At 38.3% G+C, this 26,304-nt stretch overlaps 1 protein-coding gene across 2 annotated transcripts in view; it reads right to left on the bottom strand.

The window, feature by feature from the left end:
* Positions 1-13,514: 13,514 nt before the first annotated feature.
* gprc5c (G protein-coupled receptor, class C, group 5, member C) overlaps positions 13,515-26,304 on the bottom strand; it is a 14,102-nt gene continuing 1,312 nt past the window's right edge. The window contains exons 2-5 of one of the 2 annotated variants that reach the window (XM_041974021.1): positions 22,101-23,125; positions 18,092-18,192; positions 16,252-16,368; positions 13,515-15,289 (exon numbers count right to left, since the gene is read on the bottom strand). In XM_041974021.1, coding sequence (XP_041829955.1) covers positions 15,257-15,289; positions 16,252-16,368; positions 18,092-18,192; positions 22,101-23,088 — 1,239 coding nt within the window. In that variant the 5' untranslated portion in view covers positions 23,089-23,125 and the 3' untranslated portion in view covers positions 13,515-15,256. The remainder of the gene's footprint in view (positions 15,290-16,251; positions 16,369-18,091; positions 18,193-22,100; positions 23,126-26,304) is intronic. The other variant, XM_041974022.1, reaches the window with a different exon arrangement.

The following is a 26,304-nucleotide window of genomic DNA, read 5'->3' on the forward strand; positions in this document are numbered from 1 at the left end:
AGCAATCTGACTATAGAAGGTTGGTGTGCAAACATAAGCTTCAATGATTCAGTCTTACAATAATAGCTCTGCCAAAAGTTAATGTTGCATGAATAGAGAATGGATTTTGGTTGTAATGTGACATCATTGTAAATACATGAAAGATAGTAAATTGATCCAATGCTAATAATATATTCACTATTACATAAAACTGGAGAGTTAAACAAACAGTAATGAAGGCACATTAAACACACAAGACATATAGAAAATTATGACAAAGACTCATAACAACCAGACAAAGATAGACCTGACTGCAAAGAGATTTACAGAAAAAAAATCACAATAAGCAAAGAACAACCATCTATATTCATATCTAATTCATCCTATTTAGCATCATAAGGGGGGCTGGAGACCATCAAAGCTGCCATGAAGTGAGTTACAGTCTATCAAAGGGTAAAAACACAACCAATTATACATAATCACACTAACTTCTATGGTCAGTTTAGAAAACTCCACAGAAAAAGAACCGGCTGAGGTTCATCCCAGGAAAACTTCTAGCTGTGGAGCAACGACGCTAACCACCGCACCACCATGCAGCCCAGGACAACCACAGGTTAAACAAAGAAAAGAAAAAGAGAGAGAACAAAAATACAAAGAGACTTAATGTGACTCAAATTATAGAGAATTACAACACCCCCCAAAACACCCCCCCCCCCCCCCCACACACACACACACAAATGACCAAAAAGAGGAAAAAGTGACCAAAAAGAAACAATGACGTCAACAGCTGAAATTATTAAAAAGACTCAAAAACTGAACCTAAAAATGAGCAAAAAGACACTCAGAATGATAAAGATCAGAAACACACACAATTAATACGTGTATAAAAAACACATTTCAAAATTCTACAGCAAATAAATTAAAATTACAAAAAAAAAAGGAAAACAAACTAAAAACAAACTAAAAAAAAGAAAAAAGAAACAGGACAGATCACATGATGATTTCAGGACCTTTGTTTAAATTAGCTGAAATCTGACCGTCCTGTGTTTAGTTGCAGTTTTTGTTTGAATCAACCTGTGGGTTTCTCAGGGTTTAGTCATGGACGCAGTTGAAATCAGTTTGCGTGGGGTGACTGTTGCTTTTGGGTAAACACCACTAGTGTTATTTACAAACCTTTAGTTTGGGTTATTTTGAAGTGTTTTTGTTTTTGTCCTCTCTCTGTCACATCTGGTCTATTGCTTGATTAATTTTTGTATTTTAATCTGAGAAAAGTGCATCATAAATAAACTTTATTACTAAAAACACCACACTGACTCATAATTACAAACATACTCAAGTTGAACACAAAGACAAAAATCAACCACAAATGCATTTAAAACTTCTTCAAAAACCCCACAAACTGAGCATGAAATTAAATAAATACGAGTGAATGAAAATCACTGCAAAGGCCGCTAACTGGGTGAGATCTGTGTGCAGGAATATCTAATCACATGATCACAGAAGAAGACAGTTGTATCAGAAGTTGTTTTTATTGAATTAAAGTAAATGTGTGTTTGTTTTCAGACATATCTAAGACGCTCTGGAAGAGTTTGTTGTCAGCCTGTGAGAATCTCGTATGTATGTCAGGCATGTGAGCAAAGAGGAGGCCGAGGGGTCCGTTTCTTCAAACAACCCTCCACCACCTGTGGCTGGTTCCTGGATTAAGTTTCTCTCAACAACTTTTCCTTTGGAGCACCGTTTTACCTCCGGCAGGCGTTTCCTGAGGGGCCCGGGCTTCCTGACCGAGGGAAGCACAGATTAAGTCAGGCTCATGACAAAATACCTCAAGAAAAAGAAGCTGAGGGGAGGAAGACTATTCTTGTTTCAATATGATACTTTTGGAAGTTTCACATGACCTAGAGCGCAGACAGAAGACTCCCACTGGCTCTGAGGGAATTCCCAGAGGAGTCGGAAAGTCAGAAAGAACTCAAGAATATTCTGGATGGATGTTTCCAAAAAGATCAAAACTCAGCAAAAAGTCTTAAAATGTGAACCATAAACAACATCATCCCATGTGTTTGTGACAGAGAAGTTTCAGGGATCAGGGAAATGCTCCGACATAACCGGCTCCCAGCGCAGCTCTGGCTGCCCACTTCCTGCAGGATTAGCTTCATCACTGATAATCCTGCTGCAGGCCTGAGCACACAATAGGCCTGGCGGCATTCTTGACAACTTGTCACGTTCAGCAGCACAGATTTTCCAGCTATCCAACAAAACAAAGACCAGAATTCCAGAAATGCATCACCAGTGTGTTTAGTTGTGTCTGTCTGATCCCAAATATGAGACAACCTGCATGTTTTCCTCTTTCTCTAAGCAGAATTTGTGTAATGCAGCTTTAGTCTCACAGTAGAGCTTGAACTGAGTATTTCTTTATGCAGCTGTGTCAACAATCCGGGTAAACATCATCTCAAAACACAGAAAAATGACTCCAAGATTTTTTCTGTTTCACTGCATCCACTTCACTTTAGGATGAAGTCCTGCAATGAAGCCGCAGTGGCATCCCTTCATTTGTGTGTCTGCAAGGATGAGCTCAAGCTGAAGTTAGAAAGGTAGCAGGGAGGTGTTTTAGTGCTCAGGTGTCCTCCTTCAAGGTCCTCCTGACTGACTCACAGCACCGGCTTTGTCCTGAGCGCACAAAGACCACACTGTGCACTCAGCCGCCGAGCTGCAGCCTCACCGCTTCCACGAACTGACAAGTGAGTGACACACCTCGAGTAGTGGCTCGTAACAATTAGCAAAGACGTGTTTGTGTATGAGAGGAGGCTGCAGAGGAAGGTGGGACTGAGCTGAGCACAATTAGATTTGGTTTTGCTTAGATAATGATTCGTGTTTGTCAGGGTAATGAGACGAAATGAGTGTGAAGTTACATAAAAACAACCACAAAGATGATCAAAACTACCTTATTGTTGATGTAAATTCAATAAAACAATCTGCTGATCTGTGGTGCAAATATAAAAACACAGTACTCTGGTTAAAACAAGCGATACATAAAATTAGCATCCCTATACATTCTCAGAATGATAAACTAAAACAATACTTTTAAAAAAACAATAATTTTCTGTAAAATAAAATGGTAATTAAAACAGACATTAAATATGGATGTGCCGTCACTTATCTGGTTCAACACAAGAGGAAATGGTTAAACTTCCTGGTTACATGAACTGAACAGGTTAAACATGAAAGTCAAGTTCAGCACATAAACTTTCCTATTTTCAGTTTGAGCATAACGTTGAAAAGGCAAAACTAAAATGTTTTTATGTGTTGGCTTTATGAAAAAATCCCTACACAACATACGGAGTATCAACTGAATGAGAGAGGAAAAAGATGCACAGTTTATCTGCTGAATCGAGCAGATTATCTCCTCATTTTTGTTCAAAATGGTCACATTTTAACACAGCGTTGTTTTACCCAGACGGTCTCAGCAGCTGATGATTCTAGTGAACCTCAAAGCAAAACAAAAGGTTTTCCCTCAGAGGACGAGTCTGTAACGATGCTAACAAGGCAGAGTCATCACAGGAAACGTCTAATTAAACGGATCCAGAGGGGAACTTAAAACTTATCGTGTAACATAGCAACCCCTTTTTTTCTGCTACGGTCAACACAAACAAGCAAATGAAAACATGAGAGACAGATGAATGGATTATAAACGGTGTACTCCTTCCTTGCAAAGTCGTCTTTTACCAAAATATCTCTGTTCAGGACCTGATAGACCCACAGGATATGAAGCTCCTTTTTAAAATCAAATCAAATCAAACTTTATTTATAAAGCACTTTTAATTCATAACAGCAACACAAAACTTTACATGAAAAAACTACGGATTTTGTATCTTTAAAAAAACAGGGGATCACACACACACACACACACACACACACACACACACACACACACACACACACACACACACACACACACACACACACACACACACACACACACACACACACACATTGGCATTACCTTGTTTGGATGTTTTAATAAAGTTGCTCTTTCTTCAGCATATTTGCTGCTTCTACTTCCTGTTTTGTGGATTAGCTCCCACCTGCTCCTGCCACACACACCAAGCTTTCATGTGTCTGACTGAGTTTGATTTTATGTTCTGCCTTGGTCTGTTTTGTACGAAATATTTCTGTTTTGGACAACACATTTAGGTTTTCATGCATAGTTTAATGTGTGTTTCTGGTTAGGAGTCCAGTCAAGGTTATATAAATACAATGTGAGGGTCATGAGCTTCAGTAATTCACATTTCCTAAAGTTATTATTAAGATCTTCAAATTAATTCTAAAATGCACAGTAGCTGATGTAACAGCTACAATCTGTTATGTGTAGTGGTTTTGGTCAGATTAGTGAGGAATTTGGTGAAACCTAAAGGTCATTCTTGCTTGAGCAGGAATGAATTAGTTACAATAGTCTAGACAAGCTGTGTAATTGTGCATAAATGTCGTGAATCGTGCATGTTTCTGAGCTTCTGGGCAGAAACAGATTCCTGTCAGTTTGCTCCACTTGTTTGTAGCATAACAGCCAAATGCTGAATAAATAAATAAAAACTATTATTGCCACAATAATTTAAGCTGATCATAAAAATTTTATGTTTTCTATTTTCAGTTTAGTTTGTCGCATTCAACAGCAAAGAAAGACTTTCCAGGCATCCAACAAAACAGAGGAATGCATCACCAGTGTTGATAGTTATGTCTACACATTCTGATCCTAAATACGAGACAGCCTACGTCATCTTTCACAAGCATTTTATCATTAGACACGAGATTAGTGAAGCCAATCATCCTGTGACTTTAATACAAACCTGAATTCCAAAATAGATGAATGTATTTGAGGATATGTGAATAATTTCATGTCTAGATGCTTAAGGAGGGGAGGATTCCTGTCGACCTGCTCTTTATTTCCACATACAGAGAAAAAACATGTATTCAAAATATATTTAAACAATTATGGTGACAGCAATAACCTCAAATCTGACTTAAATTTAGCTCAAAACAATCAGCAGCTTTGGGAACCACATACTCATTTTCTGTCATTATGAGCCAATTAATTCTCATTTTATGTCACTGCAGGTGAACCAAACTTTTTTCTGTCCATGTGCCTCATGTAGTTTGATTGTTACTGCTTGGACTGACCTTCCAGCCACAGTATTTCTGACTAGGCTGTTTGTTTACCCTGCTGGTAAATCATTCATTGCTTTATGACTGAGGTCACTTGAAGGTCTGTTGATGGTTGAGTAACTGGGAATGAAGGGCCCTGAATGCATCATGTGTTTCTGTTCTGGGTACAGGTATACTGGCCAGAACCATGAACAGACACTCTTCAGTATTTCTGTGCAGGGGCACCAGGATGTAAAGCTGTTAATAAACAATAGCCTGTTGAATCACAGCTTTGAACAGGAACCTAAATCTGTGTCCTAGATCGTGACGCGAACTCCTCGATGGTGTGGGAGCACAGCCTGCAGGGTTTGGATGGGGTGAGGTGTGGGACAGGGTGGTGGGAGTTGTTTTGGAGGAATTGAGGTGCTTTGAACCAGCCTGTGAAGTGCCAGAGCTCTGAACAATGTTCTGGCTGCCAGCGATGCTGTGCTGAGTCAGTCAGTCTGGGCCAAGATAAACAAAGGACGGCTAAATGCAGCAGTTGAACACACATTCAAAGTGAAACGCTCAAATTCTGATTTAGATGAACTCCATAGAGATGTACCTATATTATTCCCAAACATTCAGTTGTTCAGGTTCACAATTTTAAAGAAAGGTCAGTCTGCTGAAGGCCACACAGAGGTGCCATGCATGTGAGTTGTAAATGAAACTTAACTCTAATGAGATGAGGTCTATATGCTACCCTACAGGTCCCAGTACCCCCCGTAATATAAAACTAAATATGGTAGATAAAATAAATAAATAAATAATGCGTGCAGGGTAAATCTGGCGGACATTCCTGGGATGTTGTCTACCGAGCAGCTCATGTTAAATCCTTCACAGGAATAAGTCAAACTGATGCTTTATCTCCACTTCTCTGGTGCAGACAGGAAATTTCCCAGTTCCAACTAATCTCCCCTTTTCTGTCTTGCTGCCTGTTGGATGCAAAAGACATCTTGAAAGGGGATTTGCAATGATGGCTCTGGTTGGCCAACCATCTTGATGCAAGGTGATTTTATAATGTGTCTGTTAAATAATGAACCCAGTGGGGAAGTCAAGACTGTTGCCAACCATGTTAAACTACACGCTGAGTAAAAATCAACAAGTAAATTCCTGGCTCCAGTATAAATGATTGTTTTTTGGGTTTTTTGCTTATGAGAATTAAGAGAAATATTGTGCACTGTCTGAAAATTATATCTAACATTCTGGCGCTTAAAAAACAAGTCAGAACATCAGCTTCTCATTTGAAAAGATGTGGATCTGATCATTTGTTCAGTGTAGGAAGATATCTACTAATATTTCTACATTTTTCTTGCTTCAAATTTAGGGACAAGGTAAGCTGAGCCGCCACCTTATCGTGGTGGAGGAGTTTGTGTGTCCTGACGATCCTAGCGGCTATGTTGTAGGGGGCTCATGCCCCTGGTAGGGTCACCCATGGCAAACAGGTGTCTAGAGGAGGGACCAGACGAAGTGCAGCTCAAATCACCCCTATGACGATGACAAAGCAAGGACCAAGGTTTCCCTTGCCTGGACGTGGGTCACCGGGGCCCCCCTCTGGAGCCAGGCCTGGAGGTGGGGCAGGGAGGCGAGCATCTGGTTGTTGGGCCTTTGCCCATGGGGCCCAGACGGGCTCAGCCCGAAAGGGTGACATGGGCCTCTCCTCCCATGGATGGATGGATGGTAAGCTGATAGCTGTTTAACAAAAATTAACTTCTGTTACACTGAAAGGTTATTTTTGTTTTCTGTCCACACATCTGTTCCACATGCAGATATACTTTGATAGAATTTTAGGGGCTATTACATTCGAAACAACACTATAATTTCTTTTCTTTTTCACTTCTAACCTAAAACTGAACTGAACTTTTACCTAGTTCAACACTGAAATGGTGAACTCTGAACATGAACTATTTAATCTGTGAGAACTTAACTTTGAACTAGTTCATGAGAAGCATGAACTTGCACAGCACTGCTATGCAGGGTCACATGACTCTTGGAAAAAATTGAATATTTAAGAAACAGTAAACTGGAATTACAATTATGAACACAAATCCTGTTTCTTTTTTTAAAAAACAAAACACCCTTCAGCATGAAATTTCAATGTAATCCATTTCGCCAGGAAATCTGGTTCAGTCTGTTTTAAACACGTCATGTTTTTTTTTTTTTTATCTGACACCGTCATATTTTACGTATAAAGCAGCGATGAAATCCTTAAATCGTGACTGAATCCTGGAACATGCTCTCTAACATTTAAATGTTAAGTTTCAGTAAAACAAACAGCTGGGATGGGATTCAAACCCCTTGTTCAGCTCAACAGGATTTTAGCTCCACTCTGACCTCCAAATGTGGACGTTGTTAAAACAGTCATGTAAATATATGTCATAAAATCAAGGGACACTTTGTTCTTTTGTGGAGTTAATTCAATGTCTAGTGTAATAACAATGAAAATTCAATATTACAAAGCCCTGAAAGGCAAGTAAATCACTCATACAGTTGTTATGTAGGAGCATAATTAACTGAGGTCAAATAATTTCTTTTGCTAAGCTGGGCTTGACCACTGGAAAGGCTACTGTTTTTGGCTTTACTTTTCCTTCTTGCAGATTTCTGTTTACCTACATGACACAACTCACACACTGTAACCTTAATCCCAAAACTCCACAAAAATGCTACAGCTCCATGGAGACACACTGCTTTGTTGATATGATTGATTTGAATTTGGCTTTATGGGTCAATTATGAACTAAGCCGTAACATATTTGTGGGAAGACTGTGTCATATATTGGTATAAAGATTAAGGGTAAACTTGGGGTGTGTGCTGTGTATCATGTAGGCAGCAGTTATCTGGGGCCAGTATTGTGGCTTTTCTTTGAGCCAGGCACATGTGCAGCCAGTAGAGATGGTCTACATGGTTACATATTTTTTAGAGCTTCAGAGACAAATTTTAGACAAGCAGACATAACTGCCACAAACTCAAGCTTCATTTCAACTAACATTATACATGACGTGACTTTCAATGTCACCTTGCTGTAACTCCGAGTCATTTTTACATTACATTGAACAGTGCTATTTCTAATGATCATATTTGTATTACTTAAAAGAAAATTAAGTTAAACATTTGAAAGTTGTAATAGATTTAGCGGAAGTTGGGGAGCAGGATGACACCTTAAACACTCGCCTCCATATCATATATCTTCAAATGCCCACCTGCTTGGCACACCTGTTTGTTGTCATTTATAATGACCTACCCCTCCCTTCCCTCTTCCTCTGCTTCTCCTCTTTCCCATGGGTGGGACCTGGGACAGACCCCCTCTGAGGCCTGCACAAAAAAGCAGCCAGTTACCTTATTAATCATCAGCAATATTCCTACAAACCATTTAATAAAATTATATAAACATGAACCAAGTCAAAGCACTTCCCCTCATTTCTGTCATCTGTCCATCTGTTGTGTTAAGTTATTCACAGGGCAGAAAATAACTATATAGCAGAGTTCTAGCCAAGTCAAACTAACAGATCTTCACATTTAAATGTTTTTGCCGTCATTAGTTATTTATGTATAAAATTAAATCTACCAAAATCCACGTTTGTGATTTAGTAAAAATAAACAATGATTTCACACAATGAATGACACTGTAATTGATTCAGTGTTAGACACTCACATAAATCAGAAAGATCTTACGTTCAAATAAGGGAGGGGGTGCAAATTATTGACACCATTTCCATTACAATCTGTAAAACATCTGAGATGAAAGTAAGATGCTGTTGAAAGCTTCAGAAATATTTTTTTGATTATCTTATGTCCAAAAACACTAATCAGAGTTAATTTTCCAGCAACATGTGGAACAGGAAGAGCTCAATCATGACCTGCTATGCCACTTAAATTCTGCTCACATATTACATAAGTAAAATAATCCATTAATATATACAAACTGTGCATGATGAGATTAGTTAATTTCTTAATTATGGGAATTTTGCTGCAGTAGATTCTGAAAGATGGCAGATTTTTCACCTTATAGTCCTGTCAACAGGATATGCACTAAGACAAACAACAGGAAGGGCATTTGAACTGGTTATCCAACTTTTTACAACACTTTCTGGAAAGTGTGTGTCTACTAATGACACTGGATTTGATGCTGTGTAAACTGTCTTCTTTGTTGACAGAACCAAAGTGACACAGCTGAATATGAAAATCATTACTGAAACTTTCTAGAACTCAGACACTCACTGTGTTTGTGTGACACTAACTGGAAAAACTGCACAGTATCTTAGATACCTGCTCTATCAGTGGGATGCAGGCGTCAGCTTTGAGGATCAATTAGCTGACAGTGAGATGTCTCTCACTCAGCTGACACTGCTGTTCCAGGAACTCTCAGTATTCCCTTCATCCTCCCGAAGCTGCAAGCTGATGATTGAGTCCAACATCAGGTTAAGTCAGGTTTTAATGCCATGATTCTGTACAATCAATTCTGACCAAAGGGAACAAGCTCAAAATGTCACTTTTTATATTCACTTTTTAAAAATATTTATTCTATAGAGCCATCTAGTAAAATAAACCCAGTTTTCATCTCTGATGAATCTCTTCTTGATGTGAGACCCAAGCAGCATGAGTTACATGCAGTAGATATTTGCACATGCTAGGAAGCACCGATCCCTGTAGCATACCAACATGACAGAAAGACCTTCAGCTAAAAGACTTTACCAAACAAGCAAAAATCTTATGTTTGCTGTTTTGTGGTAAAATACACATATATGTGTCATGATCATTTCGATTTTGTCATGTCTAATCCCTGTTTATATATTGGTTTAGGTTTTGTCATGTTCTGTTTTCTGTTCAGTTCTTATTTCAGGATTATGGGTTTGTCCCGTCTGGTCTCTGTGTAAGTCATGGTTCAGGGTTCTTGTTCTTATATTTAGTTATGTTAGGATCTTGCGTTATAGTTCAGGTCTTGTCATATTTAGTTCATGTTAAGATCTTGTTTTAGGGTCATAGGATATGTTCTTGGTTTTGTCATATTTGGTTTTGTTTCCAGGTTTGTTCATTCCCTGGCGTGTTCTGTGTTTTCTGTGTCAGGCTCACCTGGTCGGATTTGTCACTTACTTCTCCTGTTCCTCATTACTCCCTCTGTGTATATATGCCCCTTGGTTTTCAGCTTTCTTTTGTCAGGTCCTTATGTTTATCCATGTCTTGTTTCCTGTTTTAAATTCTGAATTAAATCTTGCCCAACAGCATATTTCTGCCTCCTACCTTTACTGTCTGTATTTGGGTCCTCACTTCTGCTGCATCCTGACAATATGTGTATTAATGGACGTGAGTCTGTTTAATGAGTTGAATTGATTTTTCCATTTTTTTATTCTTCTTCTTCTTTTTTTATTTATTTATTTATTTTTTAAATTTTGTTTGTTTAAAATGAATCATGAAGCTTCTGCCAGTTTCCATGAAGATGATGGTCTTTTATCGTGAAATATTCAATCTTCCTCTGATATACTATCTTGGGATTAACTTCTTTCTGGATCCTCATGGTGTTTTTATTAGGCCATGTTTACACAACATTTCTATGCAAAACTCCAAAATTTCCCCTTTGTGTACTTGAAAAAAGTTGCATTTGTACAACTGCAGAGTGAAAACTGCCTCCATGCACTCTGGAGGTGGTAGCCTGGAGTGAGTGGTGTAACTTTGCAACAACACACCCAATGTGTGCATGACATCCTCACCAGACCTGAAGCTGTAACAACTGCCTGTACAGAGGAGTAGTGGTTATTTAGTGTATGTAATCTATGCGTCTTTGCTGTCAGCTTAAATGTTGCACAAAAAAGCAGGTTTTGCTTTAAGATAACTAGAAGATTCAGCAGCACAAACAGAACACAGAGGTCCACCATTGTTGTTGTTGGAGTCGGTTCTCAAACCTTTAAAATTTTGTCCAACCAAAACTGTAAATGAAACAAGGCCTAAGGTTAATTTCAGGACTATCCCTTGTTGTTGCTGACTCTGACCAATGATAGACGTGTCCATCCTCAACATTGGCTGGTGGCTTCCTAAGATATTATCCTTTGTAACACACACATTGCACATTTACTCATCAGGCATTACTAATTCCCAGATGAATTGGGCTGACACAGCAACACGTATCTTGGCTTTTATTTGAAACCAAGATGATACACATAACCCACTCAACAGCTGTTTTATGGGGCCAAAAAGGAAAACATATTTTGACTACAAACTTTCAGAAATATTAGAAAACCAAAACTCTGCAAATCAGTATAAAATTCCTGCAAAAGCTCTTCCAGTTTTCCATGAAAGGCCATGTTTTGCGTCTAAAGTGAATCTTAAATTTGCAGCCTGCCGAAGACAAGGTGACACTAATCTGCTATCAGGTAGTATGGGGTTAGCCTGGGGTCTGTAGCTACTTTATTGATTTGTCAAAGAAAAACAAAATGACGCATATAACAGAATCCTATATCAGTCATTTTAATAATCTATTCTAAATCAAGAATATAAATCACTGCATGTCCGAATCGCCAAGAGAATGCGTCACTATGTAGTGTGCTATGTAGTGCAGCTCTGTGTAATGAATGAGGGGTTAGGGAGTAGGGTGGACATTCGGACACAGCCTGTCTGACCGAACATAAAGGTGGAAAAAAAGAAGCGAATACGGTTGCATATTTCATTGATCTTCCCTCTCAGCTTATCTGGTTCTCAGCAGAGGTTTTCTTTCAGAATTTTTACTGGGCTGTGCATTGTGTGAGAATGAAAATTGCTGATAAAAGCACATGTGTTAGGCAAGTCTGCTGAGCCTGAAAATAGAGCCAGGACTTGGCCTTGCTTCACCTCCTCAGGACACCTGGAGGTTATCAGGCCAGAGCAGCTGGCTCACTCATAATTCACAGCCCATAAAACAGAGATAGATCAGTAGTGAGCAGCCTGAGACGGTTTAATGAAGGCAAGTGAAATATGAGCAAGGAGGTACTGAATGAAATCTGTGGGAACCTGCTCCGATGGATCCAAGATTACATAAATAGCTAACAACTCAAATGGTAATCGGTTTAAAAATCTGCTCCTTTCCTTGAGCAGAATAAATCAGATCAGTGACAAAGTTGAAGTTCTATTGTTGTGTGTGCAGTTTGACTTTTTAATTTTATGTGGGACAGAGAAGGTCTTATTCCTGTGTGTTTGTATTGATGGATGAATCCAAAATCTCCTGTAAAGAAGTCATTAAATTCCTCATTGTAAATGCTTTTGCTTTTCTCTGGATCAAAACAAAAACAGTAAAAGGTAAAGTAGTTTTCTATTATAGATAGCCACATTTGCAGTATTGAGACCTAATGCACAATTTCCCCAAAGCTTTAATGCTTGAAAAATGGTTGCAGCTAGGGAGGTGGCTAAGGTGGTCATGGCCACCTCTGAAACCTGATTGGACCCTCCAGATGCCACCTCAGCTGATTAATAGTGTGTAGGTGAGGAGGACAGAAACATCGTTTCAGACACATCGACCACCAGTGTCACTACACCAGTCTGGAGTAAAATGGAAAGTGGTTTCCTTGTTAGTCATCCTTTAAAAATATTGATATTTCGCTGCACAATTCTACAGGTTATTTAATCAGTGCACAAGTACCACTGCTAATATTATGAAAGGAGGCTAGCAAGGCTGTTAATTTATTTGAATGTAAGCCATGAGGGCAAATGTGGCCTTTGAAGCAGTCTTATTTTGGACAGGATGATGTAAAAAAGAGAAAGGGACATATTTCTGACTTTTTTGTAAGGAGGAAGGACACAGGTCAGGCTGAGACAGAAACCAGCCCCAGTATCAACAACCCAACAGCTACTAACATGGAGCCAGCCATGCAATTCATTGTGGTCAGACACAAGGATCCAGTCTACCACCAACACCAGACAACAAACCAGAACTGCTAGATGGAGAAGCCATTGATTCCCCTACTACTACATGAAAAGCAAAGGAACACAATGATTTCCTTTTTAGTATATGCAGAAAAGCTCAGCTCTGTTTTATTAAGCTTTCCCTGCATTACATTTTTTCCCTTTAGCACTGAGAGGATGTTAAATGATGTAAAGAGTTTTCACCATAAGCAGAGATGCTAAAGATGGTTTGAAATTGTAGGGTGCTGCCAGCTGATACTATGACCCATTATTTCCATGTCCTCTGATGACCTTGATGAATTCAGCCATTTGATGTCGGTGACATCTGATCGATCAGTGAATTTGCACCAGCTGATGAGTGGCTGCTGTTACCACACAGCTGGATGTTTTTGGTTTTTCTGTGGTAAAATGTAAAGTTCATTTAGTCCTCAGCTCTCTTTTGCTTTGACTCTACATTTACTCTACTGTCACACCACCAGACTGATTACAGGACACAATTCAGGGCATCACAAGTGATTTTTTATTTGTAGTACATTAAAAGCAAACCCTTGGCTGTGATCTGTGTCTATTTCTATAAATAAATGTAAAAATTACTAACAACTAAAGTCTCAACATTTATTACCAGGCTTGATCAGTGAATTGTCTCACATGGTTTCTTTCATTTGTTTTTCTTAAAACATGAAAAAAGGTTTCTGTCTGCTTTCAAATGCAGTTAGTACCTACTGTCCAACAGGAAGAGTTATTCTAATTCACAACATGCTTTTAGGATAATTATGATTATCTTGGTTCATTTTCTGAGCTTTACGAATGGCTTCTCAATTGTTGAGCAGTTTAATGCATCAGCCAAAGAAAATGATCACTTCTTCTCAATATAATAGAAAATGCACATTGCACACATATAAAATTTTGGGCATAACTGTATCATGAATTCATATCTTATATTGGTCGGTGACTGCCACAGCAAACTTGAAAATGTATTTGAACATTACTATTATAACAGTATAAGATGGTTCTGCAGGTCTACTAAACAAGATTTTACTCTGGAACGTGCATATATTTGCAGAACTGGGTAAGTAACAGTTTATGGTTATAAATAATACAGATGCTTGTGGACTGCAGTAGCTGTATTTTTCCTGTGTAACAATGTTGATTTAAAGTATTTCAGTGACCTCTTATAAAGTCACCCAAACTCTTCTCATAACCACAACAGCATCACTGTACATTACAGCTGACATTTTTTTAAACTTTACATCTGAATATATTATTTTATTTATCATTTTTTATTGTATAAAGTATTTCAGTGGTACTGGTTCCAAACTGCTGGTTTTGTAACATCCCTAGTTGTTAAAGATAGTTGATATAACAACTGGAAGCCTTTTTCTTATCTTGTATTACTTATCTCCTACATATTTACTAAAAGAACTAAATTGGATTAAGATTAAGATTTTCAGAAACCTAATGAAAGAAACCTTTAGGGAGAAATTACACCGAGCAACATGAAGCCTGTGATAGAAATGTACAACAGGCTGGACTTCTGCTTTCTATTCTGTTTGATTGTTAGAAATTATTTAAAATAATTAAATACCACACATTAGTACTTTAAATAATATTAAATATGCACAAACATACATCACTTATATGCATTGCAAAATCAATGACACCTTTACAATATAAAGTAACTGCATTAATTCAATACCAGGAGCAATCCTTTGTAGGGACTTAGGGGAGTAATCATTAACATCATTGACAACCCAGGAACAAAAATACATTACATGTGATAATTAAACTCAACATTGCACCATCATTATTGTAAATGAAATAGGTTTCTTAATTAGGTTGCGATGTCCTCATGCTAAGCTGAGTAAAAAATTATCTATTGTAGTTATGGACTAAATATCATGTGCAGACCGTCAGTCTTCATCTGTGTGTTTGGGTCCAGCTGAGAGCTCAAAGTTCGCTGTCAGCAAATGGTGACTGCTGTAAAAAGTCTTTGTTCTGAAGCAAAGCTTCATCCCTGGACTTTCCAAATTAAGCTCCATTGTCTGACACCCAGTGGCAATAGAAGGTTTATCTCCATCAGAGGGATGACCCCACATTCACTGCCATGTGTTGGGTCCAAGGGTTCCTCTTAGAGCCAGCTTAGGGAACCATGAATAACAGCAAATATACAGTCAGCAAGTGCAAATGAGAAGACATCAGCTGAAGGTATTTTGACCAAGTGTAGAGAGCCATGGCATTTTCACCACTGGGGTGTCTGGTTTAAACCCTGTCCCTGGATAAGAGGAGAGAAAGTTGATGATTAACAGATTAAAATGAATATTCATTTGAGTCTTGGATGAAAAGTGAAAAATAACCTAAAGTTTTAAAATATGATCCTAAATGATTGTATTTTGTTCAGTGATAAAAGATGTAGTGTAACTAGATTAGAAGAATTAGGAGTTAATGGCATGACTCCTTTCTCTAATTAAACTTTTTAGTTTCCTTTTTAAATTGTTTTTCATGAAAATAATATTGAATAGATCAATGAGGGATGAAGTTCACAAAGACCACACACAGTTCTCCAATCATCATATGGAATACTGTATATTTTCACATAGCTGTGGTTATTTCTTTTGTGATTTTGTAGATCCATTGTGATATGTTAGTTGTAATGTGCAAATATGTAAGTTAAATAAAAAATATAAGTAAAAAAGTAAAATATAATTGGATAAAATATAATGTTTATAATAAAATATAAAAAATATTTATATATGAAATTAATAAAATGCATTTAAAAAAAATGAAAAACTGATCAATTTAGTGAAGAATTAATTACAGGATTATATACATTCATATATATATATATATACAGAAATATAGCAAAATTGTGTAAAAAATGGTTGGAAAAGCTATGAAAGCAAATGATGAACACGGAGAAGAAAAATCACATTAAATCAACATAATTTCTTGTCTAATGAAATTATGGAAGAAGTACAGAGTGCTGTCAGTTCTAGTAGAATATTGCACAGAGGAAGTATAAGACACGAGGCCTTGAAAGAGTGGACAGCACAAGGTAAAAAAAAAAAAAAAAGATCCAGACAAAGAAGGGATTCATGGTTAACTGGTAGACGTTGCTATGGATACAGTAGTTGAGAGGCCAACATGGCAGGGAATAGAAAAGCACCTGGAGGTAAGCAAGTGATAACAGGAAGGACTGCGGAGCAAAGACGGAGAGCCGCCGGGGGTTCAACCTACGCTTATCTGCATGTGTGCAGCCTCGGTGTGTGTGGAGGAGGCGCTGCTCCTGCTGTTGGCTGCAGAGCCAGTGGAAGCTCTGGGAATGATCATGTCATAGGACTGGTCCGGTGGGTGCTGCATGAAGCCACAACATGGTCATGACAAAAACGGTTAAGGGGATGGAGGCTTCAGCTCTAGTTAAACTCAAACTATTTCTCCCGGCTCTCCCTTTATCATATTCCTTTATGGGACACCAGTTTTGTCGTTAAATGAGCTGCACCACTTGTCCTCAGTATGGTGGACATACAGATGCCAAGGTTTCTTTTGTTTTTAACTGAACTGAATTAAATTAACTTCCTTTTATATAGATCCTTTCATACAAAAAGAAACCCTAAGTGCTTTACAGAAGTGAGGCAACATTTATAAAGAACACACATATACAGACACCAATAAAACATTTTAAAAAGGGAACACTTATAAAAACAAGACACCAAAGAAGAAAATAAAAGATTTGTAAATATAAATAAATATTAAAACAAGTATGGGTACATATAATTTGGTTAGTTAGGCACAAGCTGTCTCACAAAGTTAAGTTTTAAGTCTAGTTTTAAAAACATAGTACTCTGGCCACAATATTCTGGATAAACTGAAAAACTTTGAGGGAGTTACTTGGTCACCCAGGGAAAATCCAGTTGCAGTTATCTGGTGAATGAATGCATCATACACCTGATTGTGGCAACATTTTGCAGGTAGAAAAACCTCATCTAGAGACCTAGAGACTACAAGGTTCTCCATAGGCACCACAGATAATGCCATCCAGGATGATTACAGAGTAGAATAGCAGCTTTCTAAAGTTTTCTTTGGATTCAAAAGTAGGAAATTATGGTTCGTCCAAGACTCTATATCTTGAAGACAAGTTGCAACTTCATTAACATTGGTTTCCAGAGGTTTTATATGTAAATTGAAAACTGTGCATCATCAGCATAACAGTGAAGGTACATGTGATGTTGCCTGATAGTAAAGGAATTATATAGATAGAACAGAACTGTTCCAAGTCCAGAACCCTGAGGAACACCACAATTACCTCTGGTATGTGAGGAAGAAACACTATTAACATGAAAAAACTGGAATCGGTCAGAAAGATCTAATTTAAACCAAACCAGAGCTATATTCTTGATCCCAATATGTTCAAGTCTCAACTAGATAGTGTCAAAAGCAGTGCTTCTGAGTCTAACAAGACCTGTACCAAGACAGAATCCATACAGAATGTGTCTTAACCCTCCAATCAGTACAACTTTTCAGAGAAAAATCTTTAATGTTGCCAATTTTTATTATTCCTTGACATTTTCTCTATAATTTTACTTCCATAATAAACAGATATGATAAAAAATAAGCTTTGCATTGGCTTCCCTTGTACAAAACAATCTGTAACCCCCCACAACAAATTGCCCATTAAAATCCTGGCATGAATTCTGACAAATGTCCCTTTGTACATGCCGTCTTAAATGTCATCCATACTTTTTATCTCCTCCCCAGGAGTGAGTTGTTATCAGTCTTTGTTTTGCTTGGCTGCGGCTTTGCCATAATTAACTGAGTTATTAGGAAGGGCTGTTTTAGGATAGCTGCTGTCATTTGTCACTGAGCATCTATGTGAGTACACCTTAGATCTCACTGACACTGTGTTCACACTCATTTGTTTTTTGTGTAAATATGTTATAAAAGTTGTATCAGGAACTGTTACATGATCCCCATTTTCATAATAATTTGCCTACAGGAAGAAAAGTGTGTTTGTGTATCTGTGGCTGCTACAGTTTTTTAAGGCATTCAAATGTGGGTGGCTGTAAACTTTTATACTCACATTTCCTAAAGCTTTGGTGATGAGAGCCAGCTCAGTGGGCTGGTAGACCGAACTGCGCACCTGGCCGGTGTAGCCGCTGTATGGAGAAACTGGCTTGGATCCTGGGATGGACAGAGGAAAAATAAAAAAAAATGTCACTATTTTATCACCCATGTGTGATTTCTTTATACCCTTTCAGAGCTGCTGTTTATCAGCATTAACCTTTTAGACTGCTAACATCTGAATATCTCATCAAATAACTATCCCGGCCACTGTTCAGTCTCTGTGGAGACTAGAGGGCGTGATGTTTCAGGTGGGAAGTTGGAGAGTGATACAGTGGTGAGACACTCATTAACTGAGTGAGTCAAGAGGTTCAATCTCTCTGAAAGTCTGACTGAAACACTGGGAACTACGGGAGCTGCTTACATTTGTCAACCTTGGTGCTGACAAATGCTATTTACGCTTCATGACAGCTTAAAAACCTTTTATTGTTTGAATAGTTAATGATTGCAAGTAAAGTCAGTGCTGCTCTACAACAGTTAGGGCTCTAAGAAGATAAAATAATTGTGTACAGGGTACTGAATCCAATAAACAACATCCTGAAAAATAATTTTGGGAAAGTTGTGAGATTTGATGATCATAGTCTTGTAAAATGTGTCGGTGAATGATTGAAACAAAGCTGGTGATGATAAACATTCCTGGTGATGGTGTTTTGTTTTTCAAAGTCAGGCTGAACTAAAGGGTCACGTTACTAAGTTTAATCTTTTGCATAAAAAAAAAAAAACTAAACTTTTTTATCTGCCTGACATTTAGAAAGATGTCTACAGCACCAAACATGCTAACTGGAAAATAATCCTGAAAAATGTAAATAAACTTGTGTGAGTGGATAAAAACGGAGGTGTTGAAGTACAGCTGCATCACTGTGGAACCATAGTAGCTCCGTTCATGGGAAACGAACAGAACTTTTCTTTAACTGCAGAGAAACGTGGATGTCTTTGTGACTTCAGGTATTTGAGTTCAAAACAAGTCAGTGGGACAGAAGAAGTGATAAGAAACTGGGTTTGACCTTTAATGAATCTCAAACTGTGTTTAGTCCTCTCCACATGCTTTTGGATATCTGTAAAAATTCGAACTTTAAGCGGTAAAACCATCATTTTAACTGAGCTTATCAGATATGTTTGACCAGCACAGTGTTTGGTGAAGACAAAAACGTGAACTTTTAGCAATACGCAAACAATCATGCTCGAGTTTAGGAATTTCACTGTTTCATTGAAATAAAAACTTTTCTTTAAAAGCAGCCACACTGACCATAATTAAAGTAAAATCTGAATCTACATAAAACTAAATCTGAAACTACGTCAAAATGAAAAGCAGACAAAAAGCTGTATACCTCAAAAAATTAATAAAACTTTCCACTTCAACATAATATCTGACTAAAAATAGCAAACACTGAGTAACTTTCCAGGATCATCATCATCGTCATCATCAGTGATCCAAATTTCCTGAAACAGCCGAGATTATTGTCTGATCTGTGTGACTCCGCTCGGGTCTTTAGCTGCAGCAGATCAGATTCTGCGGGATCATCACAGATAAGAAACGACCTTCTGAGAAAATTTTCTGTGCATTCTTAAAACATTAGCTCTGTGCAGGCCATGATAAGCAGAGCATGTGGAAAGAAAAAACCTGCTGGGTGTTTTCATGAACTTTCTAACAGCGGAGAAGGCATGACTGATGTGTCATCTGTCACAGGTGGATGTATTTTACAATATGTGCTTCCACTCCTCTCTGGTTTGAGTTTACTCACAAACAGAAACTTTTTAAAATCCATTAAGTGGGCAAATATTTGCTTTACAGGTAACAGTGAAACTACTTCCAGCCAGATGAAAATGAAAAGCTTTGCATAGTGTGCTTTCATAAAGGACGGGGCGCCTCAGTCAGAAACGCTTGTCCAAATAATCATGAATCATACATGATGTCGTCCAAGAAAAAGCATGAGTTAATTTTAAAACCTCAAACGAGGAGGAAAGGATATGAATCAACGGTACATTCATTACTTAATGTAGCATCCAATTCAAATAACATGATCCGTGAGTTATTAGTTATTGTTTTCTTCATAGTCAGCTTCATGGAAGAAACTCAACAACGACAGTAAATTTCTATTCTGAACGTTGATTGTGTGTCATCATGGATAACTCAGCCATGATTTTATCATGTCTGTAGCTCCCCAGATCAAAACTGTTCAGTTACACCTTGTTTTTATGCCAAATACAGCAACAAAATCAAATTAGAGACATATTTTGAGCTAAAAGACCAAATATCCAAATATTTTAACCATCCTCACTTCGAACTCAGATTTCTACCTGATCACTTAACTGGACCAGCATTCTGATGCCAGAATAAATGAGCAGGAGAATTACCTTTGTCACCCTAGTATGTAGATGATGCTGGGGATATAAGATCCGGATTTTATTGTGTAACAGTCTGGAAATGTTTGAAGCAACAGCAAGTTGACGCAGTGTCAATTAGCTGCTTGCAATCACAGTTTCTGACACATTTGGCAGCTTGACAAAAGAAACAGAAAAATATGCGACTGAGAGCAGATTTATTGGGAATTCAGCTGTATTAATGAACACTTACATGTTACTGTTTTTGTACTATAACAAAAAGATTAAACTTGAGAGCATGTGAAGAGTGCATGGGCCCGCTTTATCTGCGTGGGTTAGATTGGTTTTGAGACTCAAGACTTTTACTTGCAATATTATGTTTACATGCATTTTAAAGCCTGGATTCACTTGGACTAAAATGGGCTAAATATTTCTTTCTAGCATCACGTAAAAGTGCGTATTGACACTTGAACATGAGCCTACTGTCAGTTCTGAATGCAGAGTTTTAGCTCCAAAGCATCATTGTTTACTAGCCTTTACCAGGTACTTTTTAATACCACAAAGTAGTACAGTACTAGAGCAAAAAAAGTCAAAGTGAAAAAAAGTTTATATGAATGTAATAAGTCCAGTAGGTGGGAGTCTAATGTGTGTTACCTTCGTACCCTCTGAGCTCTCTAACTGTTGATAACATAGCACTTGCTGCTCAGCTTATGTTTCGCTTCCCGCTACAGAAGGATGACCAGTAAAACGCAGCTGCAGATCAGTTCCCTGAGCCTTTAAAAGTGACGGTAAAGAGGTTTTTTTCAAACTGACTCAACAGGCTATCGACCAATTAGATGTGACTAATTGGAATTATTCAGCTATAAACTATAAACCGCATTTAATCTGGACAGAAATTAATAATAAAAAACTGTAATTTAAACAGAATTCACAATCTCTTAAACCAAGCCTACTAAAGCATATTGGACCATGAAGAAGATGAGAACATGATTCATAGCTCACAAATCATGATGATTTAAATGCCTTCTGAATGCTCAATGAATGTGTTGCTGTTGGCACGCAAAAGATGCTGTTGATCCATGAACATTGTTGATAGTTTGGGAGGTTTTACACCAATTAACTAAAGCTTTATTCATCCATTATCTCAATAATATATTTCATCATGAACTCATAAAACAATTTCTAATGAATTACAGTCCAACCTTAAGAGGTGGCTTTGAGAAGTTTTAGACTACTACTTCATAGAGGTTAAAGACTGTAGTTTCATATCAGTTACAACTAAAGAAAAGGCTAAAAAATCTGTAGAAACTTTGAGAGCAATTTTCTATTTGCTATTTTTTTGCTATTTTTCCCTGCATGTTTAGTCGGTTTTAAAGAGTCATAGCCTGTAGCTTAGTGTTGGAGAACTACACACATGATTCTGCGTTAAAGAAGTTAACTGTGATGTGGTGGGTTGATAAAACGTTTTGTTATCTTTTCAGTCATGTTTGCCGATGTTCTTTGGTAATAACTATTAACTATTGTTAATGTCAAGAAACTCGAAAAGCTGCTTATTAGTGGGGTTTTCTACACAAAAGACAGTTTTATATTAACTTTTGAGGCACTTTACTCAAAGGATTTTGGAAGAAACCATCTAGATTACATACCTCGACTGGGCTCATCCATGGAGAAAGCCTTATTTTCCATGTATATGTTCTGAGAGCTCTGCTCCTTCAAGATGGTCTCGTATCCGACGCCTCTATTTGAGTACATATTCTCATCCAAGTCTTGTTTGCTCTCATCATCAGTGGTCAAGCAGCAAATCTGAGGGATGATGTAGATGATGACAAACACCCAGGCATTTCCCACCAAGGCGATGGCCAAAGTAGGGTCATCCCATGTTGGGCCCCCAGTCTCCTCATTCCCATACACGTACATGACGATCCATGCCACCCAAACACCCACAGAGAGGAGGGACGTCACGAATATGAGAGCGCCATCTTTTCTCCACTGCGAGTTTTTTCCTGCCATGACGAACAGACTTGCTACCACAACAGCCAGGATCAGGGTCATCACGTAGATCAGGGCCATGACAAAGTCCTGATTGGCGATGTTGCACGGTGTTGCCGTGGCTGCTCTAGTTTCAACTGTAGCATTAAGCGACCCATTCGGGTAGCGCACCATCGTAATGATCAGCCACTCTGTGTTGATGACCACCTCCACCAGCCACAGCCCCAACGCCCCCAGGCACAAGACCCAACCCCGGGGCCTGTGGTCCCGCCTAGCCAGAATGTTCAGCCTCACACACTGCATCAGGATGCAGGCGAAGCAGCCTCCAAAGAACACTCCGAAGAGGAACCTCCGCGATGCACAGGTGGAGAAGTTCTTCCCCACAATGAAGGCAAACGTCAGGCCGAAGAGGCCGGCGGTGAAGATCTGGAATAAAGCATGAAGACCGACAGAACTCTTGTTGCTGGAGTTTTTAATGAAAGGGAGGCTGCCGAGCAACGAGATGAGGAGCACGAAGGAGAAGATGACTCCAGCTGCTGCGAAGGCCTCCAACACGATGCCCCACACGACGCTGAGGTCACACAGGTTGTAATAGAGGGAGTCCACATTAGAGCCGCAGCCCTTGGGGGTGCCGTTGGAGGCCATGGAGGCGGGATGAGTTGTGGTGGGACTCTGACAGCACCTGTTCAGATGGACAAAAAGACAGTGACTGAGAAAGATCTAAAGAGGCCAGATGTTAACAAAGACTCACAATACGTCAGAGAAAATACCTCAGATTACTGCGATCTACACCCTGTTGTTCAAACATTACACCTGCCTGAGTCAATACATTCACACAGATACATCATGTAATGTTTATAGAAAAACATAAAATAAAAAAAAACCTTTTAAATCATTAAGAGCTGCAGTGAATCGGAAAGCTCCTTTAAAACACAAAAGGAGGGCTAAACTGGACTTTTTCTGACTAACAAAGGAATTTATTGACCATTGTCTGTGAATCACAAGTCACAGCTCAATAAGGTTAAAGTGCATTTAACCTTTACTTCTGCAGATTAAACTACAGTTAAATTAAATCGAAAGGTGGCACTTTTTAAAGGATTTATATCAAAAACCATAAAGATTTAAAGAATAACGATCTCCACAGTCCAAATCAATACAAGAGCTGAATTCTGTCACTCAGTCACAACAAGGATTTATCTAGAACAAAGACATCAACCTTTTCAGTTCTTTATGAGCCCACATTTGTTGTTTTTCTGAGTACTTTTAGGGTGTAACAAACCTCAGATAGGTTAGCTCTCGTTTTGAGGTGCAACCTTTAATCACACAGTCCTTACTGAGGTAAAATATTTCAGTACTGCAACTATGTAGAGCTCAAGAACTGAATGCTTCACAACTTTACTGAAATATTTAATGCTCAAGGCAAAAACACAAAGCCTATTTTCATCTCTCTAAAAGGAAAAACATTGTAATTGTTCAGATATCTGACATACCTCACCAGTCAGAAGCGTAAAACTTTGAAAGATTAGATCAAGGACTCCAAGCCTGTGAAACTTTGGAGAATCTCAAACTGGTGTTTTTGCATTTAAAGCTTGTGCTGAATCTCCAGCAGAATGCTTCAATATCCAGACAAATCTGTAAGAAGTCAGATCTCATTCTTCTCATAGCAAAACTTTTGCATCACTTATGAGGACTGTTAGGTTGCTTTTACACCTAACTCATTTTGTCTGGACCATGGCTGAAGTGGGACTGATTTTCAGTGCAGGATGTTAAGTTCCAAGATCAGCCCTCTTCTTCGTTCAGTTCTCATTATTCTGCATGCACAATAATTAGGCCTTTTTACTGTAAATGTAAAAACTGCAAACCTGACGGTGTGCAGTCTTTAGAGAAAAAACATGTTGAACAGATTAAGTGGTGTAATAGAAGACTGCCCATGCCCTGTACAGCCCATTGGATATGCACTGGAAGCTCCCAACTGGCCACTCTGGCTATGACCTGATGTGACATTTCACCCAAACACAATCCAGAAGAAACGAGTGAAATTCAATCCCACTTATCCCCAAATCCCCAAATTTAAACTAGCCTGCATTATTGTACCATATTAGCATAGTGGCAACAAATTGACCTTGTCTATTCATCAAGTTTAAGGAGCTGCAGATCATACATGAACCATTAAATACTGTTTTTTTTAGCCCACATAAAGTACTAAATATAGCAGGATTTCAAATGCAGGAACTATTCCCTGGAACTAAGGTCATTAGGAGTTCTTTTCCACTATCATTTCTACTACAGGAAATTGATGCTAAAAGAAGTTTGAGGTGCGATACTTTACCCTAAAATCTGCCCTGATAAGGGAATTTGCATCTTTTTAGATGACCCAGAATCTCCAGCTTGATGTTTGTTATTCTGAAAATTTCTGATTCATGAGGTCTTCTTAGTGTTTTATTTCCACCTTTATGTCTCAGTTGACTTGAGTTTAGCCTCAACCAATGTAAAACAAAAGACACAGGGATAAATTGATCGTTAAGTTCAGAGAGAAAAGCTCTGGATCGCTTAGGATTTAGTTTCTGTTGGTTAAAGTGCGTCATAGAAGAGCTTACATCATCCTCCCCTACTTCTTTAAAATCACTGTCAGCAAACAGCAGTAATAATATATCTTATCCTGAAGGAAGCCTGTCAGCTCTGATTTATTGGTCTTTTCCCAATCTCCACCCTGAAGTCTAACACACACTTAGCTGATGTCATAGCTGTGGTGTTTGACTGTGCCTGTTCAAATTATATATAAAGATGATTGTGGGTGAACCTGTTACTGGGAAACAACAGATCACCTGTAGCAACACAGATGGATTTTCCAGCAGGTTTCTTTCTTCTTCTGACCAATCAGAAAAGGCTGGACTTTATGGAAGGAGGGTCTTAATGAAACAAGAGCTAAAACAAGGCACTTCAGGTATTTGCTGACAAAAGGTGCTGCAGCAATAGTCAGTCATATGAAAAAAGAACACTTTCAATTTTATGATTTTGTGTACCTGATCACAGTCATCTGGTCCTCATCATTTCTTAAAATTAGATAAATGCAGTCTCAGATGAACCAAGAACACATTCCAATTTACACCTTGTTATTATTTATTTAATAAAAAATAAGTAAAATAAAGAAAGAAAAAAAGAAAACAGGTTAAATTTAGAAGTAGTGTATTCATGTCCACCTTTACCACTTCCAAACATGAATTAGGGGTAAAAAGCAACCAGGTTCTGCTAATCAAAGGCCCCTGATTAACATCAGCGTGATCACCTAAAAGAAAGCCGAAGTGTTTTCAGTTTACTGTTCTGCAGAATTCAGGCATATGTTGCCAAGGAGACAATTTCAAGGAGGAGAGACATCAGCAATGATTGTTGCTTATTAATCTGGTAATGGATATAAGGTTATTTACAATATATGAGGAGAGAGGACATCTCATCATCTCAGCAAGTTTAGCCAAAGGTTCAGAGAAATTGTAAAAAAACCCAAAGCTACATCTAAGACTCTTGGATATGACAGTACAATTAGAAAAAGACAAAACATTGCAGCCACAGGACCTGGACAGCTTGCAGTCATTGAGTGGACCACAAAGTCCTCTGGATACCAAAGTACAGAGTCAAATATGAGGTCATCTGTTTGATAGATGTAAGTTTGGTCTGAATCTATAACAGAATAACTGAAAAGGGAGGGAATCCAGGCGTTGACATGAAGTCCAGACCCCAACTTGATTAAAATACTGAGGCTCAGCATGAATAAATGCTACAAATCTAAATGTACTAAAGCAATATTGTAAAGAAAAGTGAACCAAAATTCCTCCACTGAGAGACTCGTTATATCATACAGAAAAA

The sequence above is a fragment of the Melanotaenia boesemani genome, chromosome 21 (assembly GCF_017639745.1).
Source record: "Melanotaenia boesemani isolate fMelBoe1 chromosome 21, fMelBoe1.pri, whole genome shotgun sequence".
In the NCBI taxonomy this organism is placed as follows: domain Eukaryota; kingdom Metazoa; phylum Chordata; class Actinopteri; order Atheriniformes; family Melanotaeniidae; genus Melanotaenia; species Melanotaenia boesemani.